Raw genomic sequence first — 13,654 nt, 5'->3', positions numbered from 1 at the left:
AATGACCCCCCCCCCCAAAAAAAACCCTTTAACTCTGTGGATTGTCAGTGGAAAAAAATGGTAAGATGGTGGCCGCACACTGCGACTGTATGGCAGGCCATGGAGAGAGCTGTTCTCACATAGCACTGTTGTTGTGGGCTCGAAGCTGGAGTGCAACAAAGGGATTCACTGACAGTTACAGATAAAAAGGTGTCTCTTCCTACTTCCTCCTGTGGGTTCTTCCTACTGCTGTGAAAAATCTCACACTCCTGGATCAGGGATATTTTCTTTCTAAAGAAATACCCAAGTCAGGTTCCTAGTCAAGTACCTTTTATTTTTTTTTCTCTATTTGAACGATTGGAACACCGAAAAACAGCACAAAAATAAACCATATTTAAGACAGATTAAGCCTTGCTTACAGGAAAGACGGCGTCTGGTTGTCCCCCAGGAGAAATCATCGTGAGACGCATGATGTCATGCGCAAGGGGTTTATTCTGTACACAGCATCCTGTGTTGCATCTCTCATGTAGATCAAAAAAAATAAATGTGTTTAAATACAACGTACGGTTGCTACAGATATCCTAAGCATCGGCGACCAGCAGTTTTCTCCACCTACACAAATGGTCTGCGCTGGCTACTCGATCCGGGGGGAAAAAAAAACCCAAACAAAACTTGTTTTTCAGTGTTCAAGTGATTTATATCGTCTCCGCTGCCCATAATTTGCTGCAAATCCAATTATTTAACCACAAAACTGTCTTTGATTTGGGTCTAGCATGACCAGAAGCGACGGCATATTTGTTGATCGATTCTCGCGCTCTGATTGGCTAAGCCGGACCATGTGACCAAGCCGTACCATAGCAGACAGTAAAGACGCAGTTGGTTGTTGCAGACGATTGCACTCGGTTTTCACAAAGTGCCACTGAAGAAGAAACTAAAACCTTCCATGGGCCAAATAAATATGACATCTATGTTTTCTGCAAATTTGTACATATAAATCATAATATTTTCCATATCTAAGAACTGTTATTTTCAAATCCAGAAGCTACCCGGAGTGCGTGAGTTCCCATAGAGATGTCTGGTCCCTTAGCCAAGGCTTCATACGTATAAAGTGCAAAAGCAAATAACTGACAGTGTGCAAATATTTATGCTGAAATTAAAATTATACAATACCACACCAAAAGCACATCAAGTACATTACACATGCACCAAATAAGCTCACCATGTAGTTATGTTACAGAGCCAGGCAGCGTACTACAGAGGGGAATTGAGAAAGCCAAGCACACACATGTCTGGAGGGAAATTTCATACATATTTTGCAAGTATTTTACAGGGAAATGGTTAGTCATTTATTAACGGAGACTGTATCAGAAGGCATGTAAATTTCAAATTTTCCTGGGGGGGGTCATGACATTAGTATGCCTTTGGAGCGGCTTAGCTACCACAAATTCCTGAGCCGTCTACTTCGGATTTCCTGGAGAACCCTGGGATGTAATAGAAGTAATAAGTGGCTCACTGAAACATTGCTACTTTAAAGGGCTGATGACACGAACATGACTCTATGCAATTTCTTAAATAAACTATACAACATGGCAAACATGTTAGATTTCTGTTATAATTACGTGAAAAGAAGCTGTTGTTACGCGAATATCCAACTTTTAATTGCACAGCGCAAGAAAACTGGGTCCGTGGCTCGCGGCCATGTTGTGACGTCAGCGGAAGAACACGCTGCGGTTCACTGGCTGTTCTACTCTGGTTCTACTCAATGGAAATGGCGCATGAAAACGCCGGTGAACTCTCTAGTGCTAGCTCTTCCTCTTCTGGGAGTCTAGAATTGTGAATAGAATAGAATAGAATCTATGATAGCCTACCCTCTTTACCCTTTGCCTCTCGTTGCTAGGCGGCAGTTACATGAAAGCCGCAAGCTTTCACAAGCAAATACATGACTGATATCTCTTTACCCTTTGCCTCTCGTTGCTAGGCGGCAGTTACATGAAAGCCGCAAGCTTTCACAAGCAAATACATGACTGATATCACGCCGACTTTATGATTACATTTATGATTATCATGTAGAATCTATAGCTCTACGTACCTTTATCTTATGTCGTTTCACAACACATGGTCTGACAGGAGGACTGTCTTTGGATCCGGCATAGCTACTAGTAGACCCCCTCCGGAATACTAGGACTGTTGCCAGATTGGGAGGTTTCCCGCCCAGTTGGGCAGTTTCAAGTGCATTTTGAACATATTTTGGGCTGGAAAACTTCAGCAGTATCTGGCAACAGATACTGCTGACGTTTTCCAGCCCAAAATATGTTCAAAACCCACCAAAATGCACTTGAAACCGCCCAACTGGGCGGGAAACCTCCCAATCTGGCAACACTGTGTAGGCACTGCTGATGGTAGTAACACACATTTGTGCTGAACTGAACACCCAAGAGATTCTTTTAAGCTGGGAAGGGTGTCAAAACAATCCAAATCGAAGTGTTCAGAGCACAGGACGGATGTTGGTGAGGGCTCCCACTTGTCACGAGTGCGCCTGACTTGCTTCACCCACTTCGCATGCAGCTCGGGATCTCTGGGAAACTTGAATAAACTTACCCCATCCTTGTGGGTTTTGGAGCAAAAGCCGGCAACACAACGCGAAGGCATAATAACTAATATATATAAAAAATAATGTATAATAAAAATACTAATAATGATAAACTGAACACCTGTCGCATCAACAACAAACTGGTAAGTTAGGAGGAAGGTTCTTTCGCTGACGTCATATAGCTCCTCCTCTTTCGTCTCCTGGGTGCTGCAGCCCCGTCAAATTTGCCCAAATAGCCGCGTTTTTTATCATAACTTGTAAAATAGGCGCCTTCGTGAATTAATATATGGATCATCAGGAATTACTTTTTATGTTATAAAACATCGCCAAAGATGTCAAAAACGTGTCATCAGCACTTTAATAAATGTGTTGCTTGAATCTGTGCATGAATTAAGCTTATTTAATCGAGCTAGCAAACTTTATTTGATAGCATACAATGGTTAAGTCAAATAAAGGAAGACAGCCAAGAAATTTTGGTCATAGTGTGGTGCAGTCAAAGGACAACTTAACAGAGAAAAGACGAAATGAACAACAATATGATGCAATGTCCACCACAGGGAGGGTAATAGAGGCAGGGTGAGTCACAGCTGGTGTGAAACCCTGATGACACTTCCTCACTCCTCCTGTTCTAGAAGAATTTCGGGTGGTCCTTGACTGAGTAGATTACAAAGCTAAAGACAAGACTGTGGTTTACGGTCGTCACCCCCACGAGGATCAAAGTTAAGACATGAAACCAAAAAGATAGTCTTTGAATGGGACCACAGGCCCTGCTGGGAAAACTAGTGATTCAGTGCGTTCACAGGTTGTGAAAGAAACAGGCTTTGTTCATCCAGACCAATACACAAAGGAGCTATTAAAACAAGGAACTAATGGGAGAGAAGGCTGTGAAGAACACACACATGAATCGCATTCTTACCTGATCCCTAGAATGAGACTGGCTTCCCGCTTTGTCATCTTCTGCTCAAATCCACCTTTGTAATATGCTGAGAACGCCTGGTGAAATACATTAAAATAAACAATGCTCAGACAAAGGGGGGAAACTCCATGACAATAATACAAAAACAGATGATAATACTTGGTTTTAAGATCATTAAGGGTGTTTACATTACAAGCCTCATTTTTTTCCTGAGCAGTTTTGCTCAAATCCCCCTCCGTTTGTTAATGACCTGCATCAGCTATTAATGTAACACATGCACACATTTTCATATTAAAGTCAGAAGCATGATCTAAATGTTTTATATATATATATATATATATATATATATATATATATATATATATATATATATATATATTTTTTTTTTTTTTTGCGAGATAAATCATTTTAGTTATGATAAAATTAATAAACTGGAACAAGCTTTCATTACAAAGATTATTTACTCTGGCATTTAGCCAACAGTTAATAATTAGAGGAAGAAGGGAAAAGTGAACATGTTTGAATTTGATAGTTTTTTTTGCAATCATTACATAACTCTGCTGAATTAGGGAGAGGAGTCAAGAACACACACACACGTGCAGGAAAGTGTACAGACATACATTTGTTAGGGGTGTCAGATTGTAATTAGAGAGAGTTGTGTATCCAAACATCACACCCCACCTTTAGGGAGTAAAGAAGACGGACTAATGCAGCAAGCAAGCAAGCAAGAAAGAAAGAACAACTTTATTCATCACACACTTGTGAAATTTCCTCTTTGCATTTAACCCATCTGAAGCAGTGAACACACACATGCACACATGTGAGCAATGAGTGCACACACACACACCCAGAGCAGTGGAGTGGGCAGCCATGCTAACAGCGCCCGGGGACCAGGTGGGAGTTAGGTGCCTCGCTCAAGGGCACCTCAGCCCAAGGCTGTCCCATACCAACCTAACCTGCATGTATTTGGACTGTGGGGGAAACCGGAGCACCCAGAGGAAACCCACGCAGACACGGGGAGAACATGCAAACTCCACACAGAAAGGCCCTCGCCAGCCGCTGGGTTCGAACCCAGAACCTTCTTGCTGTGAGGCGACCATGCTAACCACTACACCACAAGAGCCGGTGACCAATCAAGGAGCAATAGTGTGTGACAGAGTAAAACATAATACTATATCATAAGAGAAGGTATTCCAGTGCAACTGGGATTTAGCTTTTTTTCTTGCAGAACATCTCATATCATCATCTCTAGCCGCTTTATCCTGTTCTACAGGGCGAAAGGCGGGGTACACCCTGGACAAGTCGCCAGGTCATCACAGGGCTGACACAGACACAGACAACCATTCACACTCACATTCACACCTACGGTCAATTTAGAGTCACCAGTTAACCTAACCTGCATGTCTTTGGACTGTGGGGGAAACCGGAGCACCCGGAGGAAACCCACGTGGACACGGGGAGAACATGCAAACTCCACACAGAAAGGCCCTCGTCGGCTACGGGGCTCGAACTCGGACCTTCTTGCTGTGAGGCGACAGCGCTAACCACTACACCACCGTGCCGCCCTCTTGCAGAACATGTAAAGCATTTATTTGGTCTCTATTTTGGTGGCTAGACAGTGAACGAGAGTCAGTCAACACTATTATTCTCATTTAGGCATTGCATTTAGAGTTCATTTTTCCAGGTGGCTCACAGGCCTTGAAGTGGCTCTGAATGTGCCTTGCTGCCTTTAGAAAGGCAGAAAGAAGCCTACAAGACTCTAGGTATATTGTAAGGCCAAAATTATGTGGACACATGACCCTCATAGCCAAATCTAAAATCTAGTAGAAAGCCTTCACAGAAGGGTGAAAACTCAATATTACAGGTATAACTCCTCAATATGGGACGTTCAATACGCCGGTGTCCACATACTTTTGGCCATATAGTGTACACTGTTAACCCTAGTGCTTTGGTATACTGCAGTGGCTGCCACATACATCTTTAGAAGAGATGGAGACTGTTCTTTAGCAATAGATAGCTGCTCAAACTTGCGTTGCTCTGATGTTTGATATAGCTGACCATCACATGTGCAAGGTTTCCGCTGGCCTGGTGTGGTGTTGTAATTATATCTGCGTGAACCAAACAATGGCACAATCTAAGCTGACGAAATTTTTTGGGTGGGCTTCTTCAAGCACTGAAGATGATTTAAGGGCTGAAACAGCCACGGGGTGGCACACCCCGAGCTCCTACCGTCCCCAAGCACACCGGACAGTGTCAGTTATACAGGGGTTGTTAAAAAAATGCCAAAGTGAAAGTGCTGTCAGTCTGCAAGCAACTGAAGGGAGCTACGTTTCAGGCGGCATGGCGTGTTGAGTCCCCATGGCTAACGGTGTGGCGTCGTTAGGCCCCATCACTTGGGGCTATAGCTCCCAGGTATTTTCGCCCTCAAAAAAGAAAGATAAATACAAAACAACTGACTTGGATGTCATTTGGGATTCTGAATGTTGTAATATAATAATGTAGCTTAGAATTGGTGTCTGTGATCCTAAAGGAGAGATGTGAGTGAGAAATAATATTTATTAAACTGATAAATTTTACTAGTGATATTTAATAGTCAGTTGACTCGTACCTCAGTTCCCTGAGACTTTATGGGTGTTGATAACGTGATAAGGAAACAGAAACTGAAATAAATTACATGAATTTAAAACGAGTACTGCAAAAATCTTGAATGTGTTTGGGTGATTAAGTTAGATATAACCTCCCCAACCTATTGATGCTAATCTCCCTTAAAAAAAAAAAAATTCTGTATTCAGTTCATAAATCGAGGGGAAATTCGGATTCCTTCACTGTTGGTTGTTCCCAAATCCTTCTCGGCGGTTCAACTGTAAATCAAGTTGTGTTGAAGTAAAGGCTAAAGGGAGTCCTAATAGCCCTTTTGAATAATTCCATGCTAAAATAACCTTAAGTAAGCTCAAGAGGTTTAGTTTAGCTTGATGGTGGACAGGGCACCCAAAATCAAGTCTCTCTTATTAGATGCTGGAGTGGAACCCAAATTTTATATGTAATGGAGAGGTTAGCTGTATCTGTACAAATATTTGAATTGTGCCAGTTTGGTTGGTATAAACCTGTATTAAGTCCACTTTGATAAGTCAGTAGTGAAGAAAAAAAAATACAGACTAAGAAAAAGTGAATACGTCTTTTACTTTATTTTTCAAGGAAAAAAGTGGAGAATATTTTTCAGAACCTAGAGGGAACCCAGCATATGGTGACAAAACCACCAAGAATAGATTAGAGAAACTGCTCCAACATCCAGCTTATGTCATGTCCTGACTTTACACAAACTCACATGCCACTGCGACACCCACCATAACATTCCCCAGTCTGTAAGAGAGATGCCGGCTGTGTTCACTGAGACAAGAGCAGGTTCCCACCTGTGTTGTTTGGGGACCAGAACATTTCTGAAATGCCCGTAGCTCCACTAAGTCTACGTGATCAATGATTTGAATTCCATTATAGCATCATCAACAGGCACTGATACCACATGTGGTCACCAGGATGAACCTTATTGGCAAGCATAGTAATATCAGCCACACACTGAGCTGGTTAGCATACTCAGTCGAGCCTCATGCAGGTGAACTGTGTGGAACTGTGTTAAGGAACTCTTTTGGCACCATAAAAATCTAGACATTACATTACATATACAGTATTTAGCAGATGCTCTTATCCAGAGCGATGTACAACAAGGGTGTACATGACAGTGCTCCTGGAGCAGAGAGGGTTAAGAGCCTTGCTCAAGGGCCCAACAGTGGCAGATTGTCAGTGGTGGGCCTTGAACCCATGACCTTCTGATCAGTAACGCACAGTCATGGTAATAAGCGAGAAGAGTGGGCGTGACCCAGCCCCTGCTCCTTGGTGAGGGCACATATGATCCAGTCATTCAAGTATGCATATATCTTGATGCCAAAAGCTAGAACGGAAGCCAAGGTCAGTTTCATACAACGTCCATGGTGACAGGGAGAGAGCCTAGCAGAACTCTGAATTGGAAAGTATTCCCATGGAAATTAAACCTTACAAAATTATCTATGTTCTGGAGAGCGTCACACAGATCCACAGACGTGAACCAGTCCTGGGTACTGCATCGGTCACCTTAAGCATACAAAAAGGAAGGGTCTTTAGGTACCAGTTCAACACTTAACTCTAGAACTGGACGAAAATCACCATCCTTCTTGTAATCAATGAAGTAAGATGAATAGAACCCCTTTGTTTAAGTCGAACAGGGAGCTTTGGAGGACAAGACTTCCTTTAGCTCCAAGCATTGTCACAAGCTGCCAAATGGATAGCTCTATATTGTGTACATTCTCTGACATGTATGTGACAAAAAGGACGGGAAAGACAACTGAATGACTGCAGTATTCATCTCATCTCATTATCTCTAGCCGCTTTATCCTTCTACAGGGTCGCAGGCAAGCTGGAGCCTATCCCAGCTGACTACGGGTGAAAGGCGGGGTACACCCTGGACAAGTCGCCAGGTCATCACAGGGCTGACACATAGACACAGACAACCATTCACACTCACATTCACACCTACGGTCAATTTAGAGTCACCAGTTAACCTAACCTGCATGTCTTTGGACTGTGGGGGAAACCGGAGCACCCGGAGGAAACCCACGCGGACACGGGGAGAACATGCAAACTCCACACAGAAAGGCCCTCGCCGGCCCCGGGGCTCGAACCCAGGACCTTCTTGCTGTGAGGCGACAGCGCTAACCACTATACCACCGTGCCGCCTGACTGCAGTATTATGCAGTGAATATTGTGGGACTGTCAGAAAGTCTCAACCTGCATACCAACACAGAAAAGACGATATCCAGGTGTTATTACTTCAGTTCCTACCTGCAATTAGTTCCCACATACAGTTTGATGTGAAAAAACAAACAAACAAACAAAACAAAACAAAAAAACACAAAAGAAGACATTTAAACCATGGTCATAAGTTTATCACATGACCTTTCATTAAATGTGTATAGCAACATTATGAAGAAAAGCCTGAAAGTCGCTTGCTAATGAGAACATAGGGTTAGAGATGATACAGAACATGTTATGAAATGTTCTTCCACATTCATCTAAGAACAGCCTGCAGATAACATTTTCTAGCATTCCCAAAAAGGGAAAAAAAAAAATACTGACAGCCAATCTGGATTGGATTTAGAGGGGTCACCCACTGACTGACCCCAATTATCACATACATACAGTATATGTGATGGCTAATCTTAATGGGGTGGATTGTGGGTCAAATGGGATTTGCAAGTATGCTGCAACCTCACATCACTGAGGAAAATCAATATGAACTAAAGTCTGGGGTCAAACTGCAACTCCACAAGAGTAAAACCTCACAAGTGGAAGGTTAACATGCCAAATATGCTTCTGGCCATATGACATGCAGCATAAAACATGGAAAAATCCAAAAACGTTTAACAATGAACTAATGACTGCCTAAAACTGATTGCGAAACTGCAGGATTCAACCAGATGTTAGACACAAGATATTTGAAAAACAGTTTTTTAGACTAATGGGATAAAGGTTTTTTGTTACTTACAGTAGAGGGAAACTTTTTGGCAGTTTCTGTAATCACTTGACCAAGAGGTTTCCATAAGTGGAACGCATATCGACCTACAAATGAATGTAAAGATTATTGGGTTAATTGTGTTCCATCTATCTTACAAACTGAGGCATTAGAATAGCTGACATGAAGGCAAAGCCAAATACAAAACCACATTTAGTCAAGTTTAATATACGGAAAAGTCTCCCTTCAGTTTCCTTCTGTATTTTGAGGCCACAGTGCCGGTCAACTGCCACCATGTGTTTCTCCCCTGAACCAAATCAGCACCCCCCACCCAAAAAAAAAAAAATCCACATCATAAGAGGCTCCCTTTGAGATTATGAAGGGGGGAAAAAAATTATATACAGTTGTGCTCATAAGTTTACATACCCTGGCAGAATTTTTGCTTTCTTGGCCTTTTTTCAGAGAATATGAATGATAACACAAAAAAAATTTTCCCCACTCATGGTTAGTGGTTGGGTGAAGCCATTTATTGATAAACAACTGTGTTTTCTATTTTTAAATCATAATGACAACAAAAAACATCCAAATGACCCTGATCAAAAGTTTACCTACCCCAGTTCTTAATACCGTGTATTGCCCCCTCTAACATCAGTGACAGCCCGAAGTCTTTTGTGGTAGTCGTGGATGAGGCTCTTTATTTTCTCAGATGGTAAAGCTGCCCATTCTTCTTGGCAAAAAGCCTCCAGTTCCTGTAAATTCCTGGGCTGTCTTGCATGAACTGCGCGCTTGAGATCTCCCCAGAGTGGCTCAATGATATTGAGGTCAGGAGACTGAGATGGCCACTCCAGAACCTTCACTTTGTTCTGCTGTAGCCAATGACAGGTCGACTTGGCCTTGTGTTTTGGATCGTTGTCATGTTGGAACGTCCAAGTACGTCCCATGCGCAGCTTCCGGGCTGATGAGTGCAAATTTGCCTCCAGTATTTGCTGATAACGTGCTGCATTCATCTTTCCTTCAACTTTGACCAAGTTTCCTGTGCCTTTGTAGCTCACACATCCCCAAAACATCAGCGATCCACCTCCGTGCTTTACAGTAGGAATGGTGTTCCTTTCATCATAGGCCTTGTTGACACCTCTCCAAATGTAACGTTTATGGTTGTGGCCAAAAAGTTCAATTTTGGTCTCATCACTCCAAATTACCTTGTTCCAGAAGTTTTGAGGCTTGTCTCTGTGCTGTTTGGTGTAAATTTTTGTTGGTCTACCTGACCGTGGTTTGGTTTTAACAGAGCCCCTGATTTTCCATTTGTTAATCACAGTTTGAACACTGCTGACTGGCATTATCAATTCCGTGGATATCTTTTTGTATCTTTTTCCTGTTTTATACAGTTCAACTACCTTTTCTCGTAGATCCGTTGACAATTCTTTTGCTTTCCCCATGACTCAGAATCCAGAACCGTCAGTGGCTGGATGAAAGATGCGAGAGTCTGTCTGGATCCCAGAAACTCACTCAGCTTTTATGCACACACACACTGATTACAAGCAAACAGATCACAGGTGAGGATGTTACCTTTAGTAGCCATTCAAACCCATTTGTGTCAACTTCTGTGCATGTTATCAGGCCAAAATCACCAGGGTATGTGAACTTTTGATCAGAGTCATTTGGGTAGTTTCTGTTGTCATTATGATTTAAAAAGAGAAAGCACAGTCGTTTGACAATAAATGGTTTCACCCAACCACTAAGCATGAGTGGAAAAGATGTTTTTGTGTTACCATTCATATTCTCTGAAAAATGGTCAAAGAATCATAGATTCTGCCAGGGTATGTAAACTTATGAGCATAACTGTACACCAAAATAAATTATACATATTATAAAAAAATATACATACAGGTCAAGAACTTCAGTTAATGTTTACATCAAACATCAAAATAGTTCCTGGTGCCAGATGGACTGGTTTGAGGATTTCAGAAACTGCTGAGAATTTCACACACAAGGTGTCAAGAGGGTGCACAAAATAGTGTAAAAACAAAAAACACTGAGTGAGCGACAGTTCTGTAGGTGGAAACACCTTATTGTTAAGAGAGTTCAGAGGAAAATAACCAGTGGTAGGTTTCCCAAAAGGCTCTTAATGCGAAGAGCCTCTTAACTAGGGGAGAGAGTGTTCATTGTGCTGCTCGCACTACCATTTAACGATGATCTTTGTGCGACGATGCTTTTGGGAAACTCAGCACAGACTGGTTCAAGCTACAAGGAAGTCTATAGCAACTCATATAGTCATGCTTTACAACTGTAGTGAGCAGAAAAGCATCTCAGAACACATCAAACCTTGAGGTGGATGGGCTACAACAGCAGAAAACCACATCACATTCCACTCCTGTCAGCCAAGAACAGGAATCTGAGGCTATTATGATCACAGACTCACCCAAACTGGACAGAGGAAGATTAGAAGGGAGGGAAATCACTTGGTCTTTTTCCAGTCTTCAACTGTCCAGTTTGGGTGAGCCTGTACCCATGAGAGACTCAGATTCCTGATCTTGGCTGACAGGAGTAGAACCTAATGTGGGTTTTATTTTCGCACCATTCTGTCTAAACTCTAGAAACTGTTGTATCTGAAAATCCTAGGAGATCAGCAGATGAAATACTCAGAGCAGTCCATCTGGCACCAACAACCATGTCACAGTTAGTATCACATTTTTTACCCATTTTGATGTGAAAATTAACTGAAGCTCTTGACCTGTATCTGCATGCACTGTGGCGCTCACACATAATTGACTGACTGGATAACTGCATAAATGTGTACAGGTGTTGCTAATACAGTGGACAGTGAGTGTGTGTACGGCTGTGGTCAGAGGTTTACATACAGTAACATTCATGTCATCTTGGATATGAATGTCATGGCAATATTTGGGCTTTCAGTCATTTCTTTGAACTGTTCTTTTTCTGTGGCAGAATGATTGTACAGCATACATCTTTAATTAAAAAAAAAACAACACACACTAGAATTTGGTGCACAAGTTTTAATTTTCTTTGGGTTTTCTGAAATCAACACAAGGTCAAAATTATACATACAGGGTCAAAAATTTATATACGCTCACTTAGATTATTAATTCAGAAGTGATGAAACTTCCAAAATGTCTCTTATCTTGCCAAAGCCGAGGTCTTTTAACTTTCCGTTAGTGATCATGATTGACTACAGCTGGTAGTTTCTCTGTGCCTTCATAAAAAGGGTTTGTTAACAGCACTTATTGGATTGACCAACACACAGTAAAATGGGAAAGTCCAAGGAGCTCAGTGCAGATCTCAGAAAGAGGATCACAGATATACACAACTCCGGAATGTCTCTTGGAGCCATTTCTAAACAACTGCAAATTCCAAGAGCAGTTCACACAATTATATTCAAGTTATTGTGAGGTGCAAGCCATTTTGCCAAGCCATTTTGCTTTAAGAAAACCCAAACTGTCACCTTTGCTAAAAGGAAATTGATCAGGAACAACCTAGGAACCACCATGGCACAGCCCTACCATGAACTGGAAGCTGATGGATCACTGTCGACAGTTCAGATCACCATGGACTAAGAGGCTACTATCCAAGAAATAACCCCCTGCTCCAAAACTGACACCTTCAAGCTTAACTAAAAGTTTGAAGCTGACCACACGGACAAAGAAAAAGCCTTCTGGAGGATAGCTGTATGGTCAGATGAGACAAAGGTTGAGATGTTTGGCCACAATGACCACCATGTACAAAGGGACACTGTACCAACTGCTGGTGGTGGTAGGATCATCATGCTCTGGGGCTGTTTTGCTGCCAGTGGAACTGGTTCATTGCACAAAATGGATGGAATAATGAAGAAGGATGACTACCTCAGAATTCTTCAGCATAAACCATCAGAAACTTGAACACGACTTGGGACTTACAATAGGACAATGAACCCAAACACGCATCAGAGCTGGTTGTGGAGGATAAAGCAGGCTAACATTAAAGGAGATACGCAGAACCATGGCCTCACTTTTTGTTTATAAATGCCTTGAGACCTCAAGAATGGCACAGGAATAGTTTAAAGCGTTAACAATAAATCTAATATAGTAATTTTTACAATTAAAATTATTCATATAGGTAGCAATCTGAGTGAATGACCTTGACATCTGTGATGTCACTGCAGGAAAGCTATCGGTCTCATCGCCATTTCTGCTATACTACACAAAGCATAGTAAAACACAGAGCTGACTACAACCTCTAGCTTCCATTTTGAGCTAATTTATCGCCATGTCACGTAGATGTGTTGCAGGCTGGTGCAGCAACACGACAGAAGGTGGATTTGCATTGCATTTATGGCCCAAGAATGTTCAAACTGCAAAAATTTGGACGCGTTTTGGGAGAAGTTCAAGGGCACATTAGGAGCCTACGAAGTGGTCTCTCCTCTGCTCTGCACGTTTTACTGAAGACTTGTACGAGACCTCTGATCTGTTGAAGAGCGTTGGCTATAAGCCCATATTGAAAGAGAGTGCAGTACCAACAATTAAAGGAAAAGAAAACTACAAGAAAAGGAAAGCAAGTTCAGTTGCACCAGTTCTCTCGGAGTTTGAGCCGAGGATATTTGCTAAAATAAAAAAAAATAAGATTCTCCATTCGG

The 13,654-nt window shown here is 42.0% G+C and overlaps 1 protein-coding gene across 1 annotated transcript in view; it reads right to left on the bottom strand.

Annotated features, from left to right (window-relative positions):
* The window catches only part of dnajc15 (DnaJ (Hsp40) homolog, subfamily C, member 15), a 43,713-nt gene that overhangs the window by 14,407 nt on the left and 15,652 nt on the right, over positions 1 to 13,654 (bottom strand). The window contains exons 3-4 of the mRNA XM_060929906.1: positions 9,061 to 9,134; positions 3,486 to 3,562 (exon numbers count right to left, since the gene is read on the bottom strand). Coding sequence (XP_060785889.1) covers positions 3,486 to 3,562; positions 9,061 to 9,134 — 151 coding nt within the window. The remainder of the gene's footprint in view (positions 1 to 3,485; positions 3,563 to 9,060; positions 9,135 to 13,654) is intronic.

This window comes from Neoarius graeffei, chromosome 9, assembly GCF_027579695.1.
Source record: "Neoarius graeffei isolate fNeoGra1 chromosome 9, fNeoGra1.pri, whole genome shotgun sequence".
Lineage (NCBI taxonomy): Eukaryota > Metazoa > Chordata > Actinopteri > Siluriformes > Ariidae > Neoarius > Neoarius graeffei.
The sequence above is the reverse complement of the archived record's forward strand: the minus strand, read 5'-3'. Positions and strand labels throughout refer to the sequence as shown.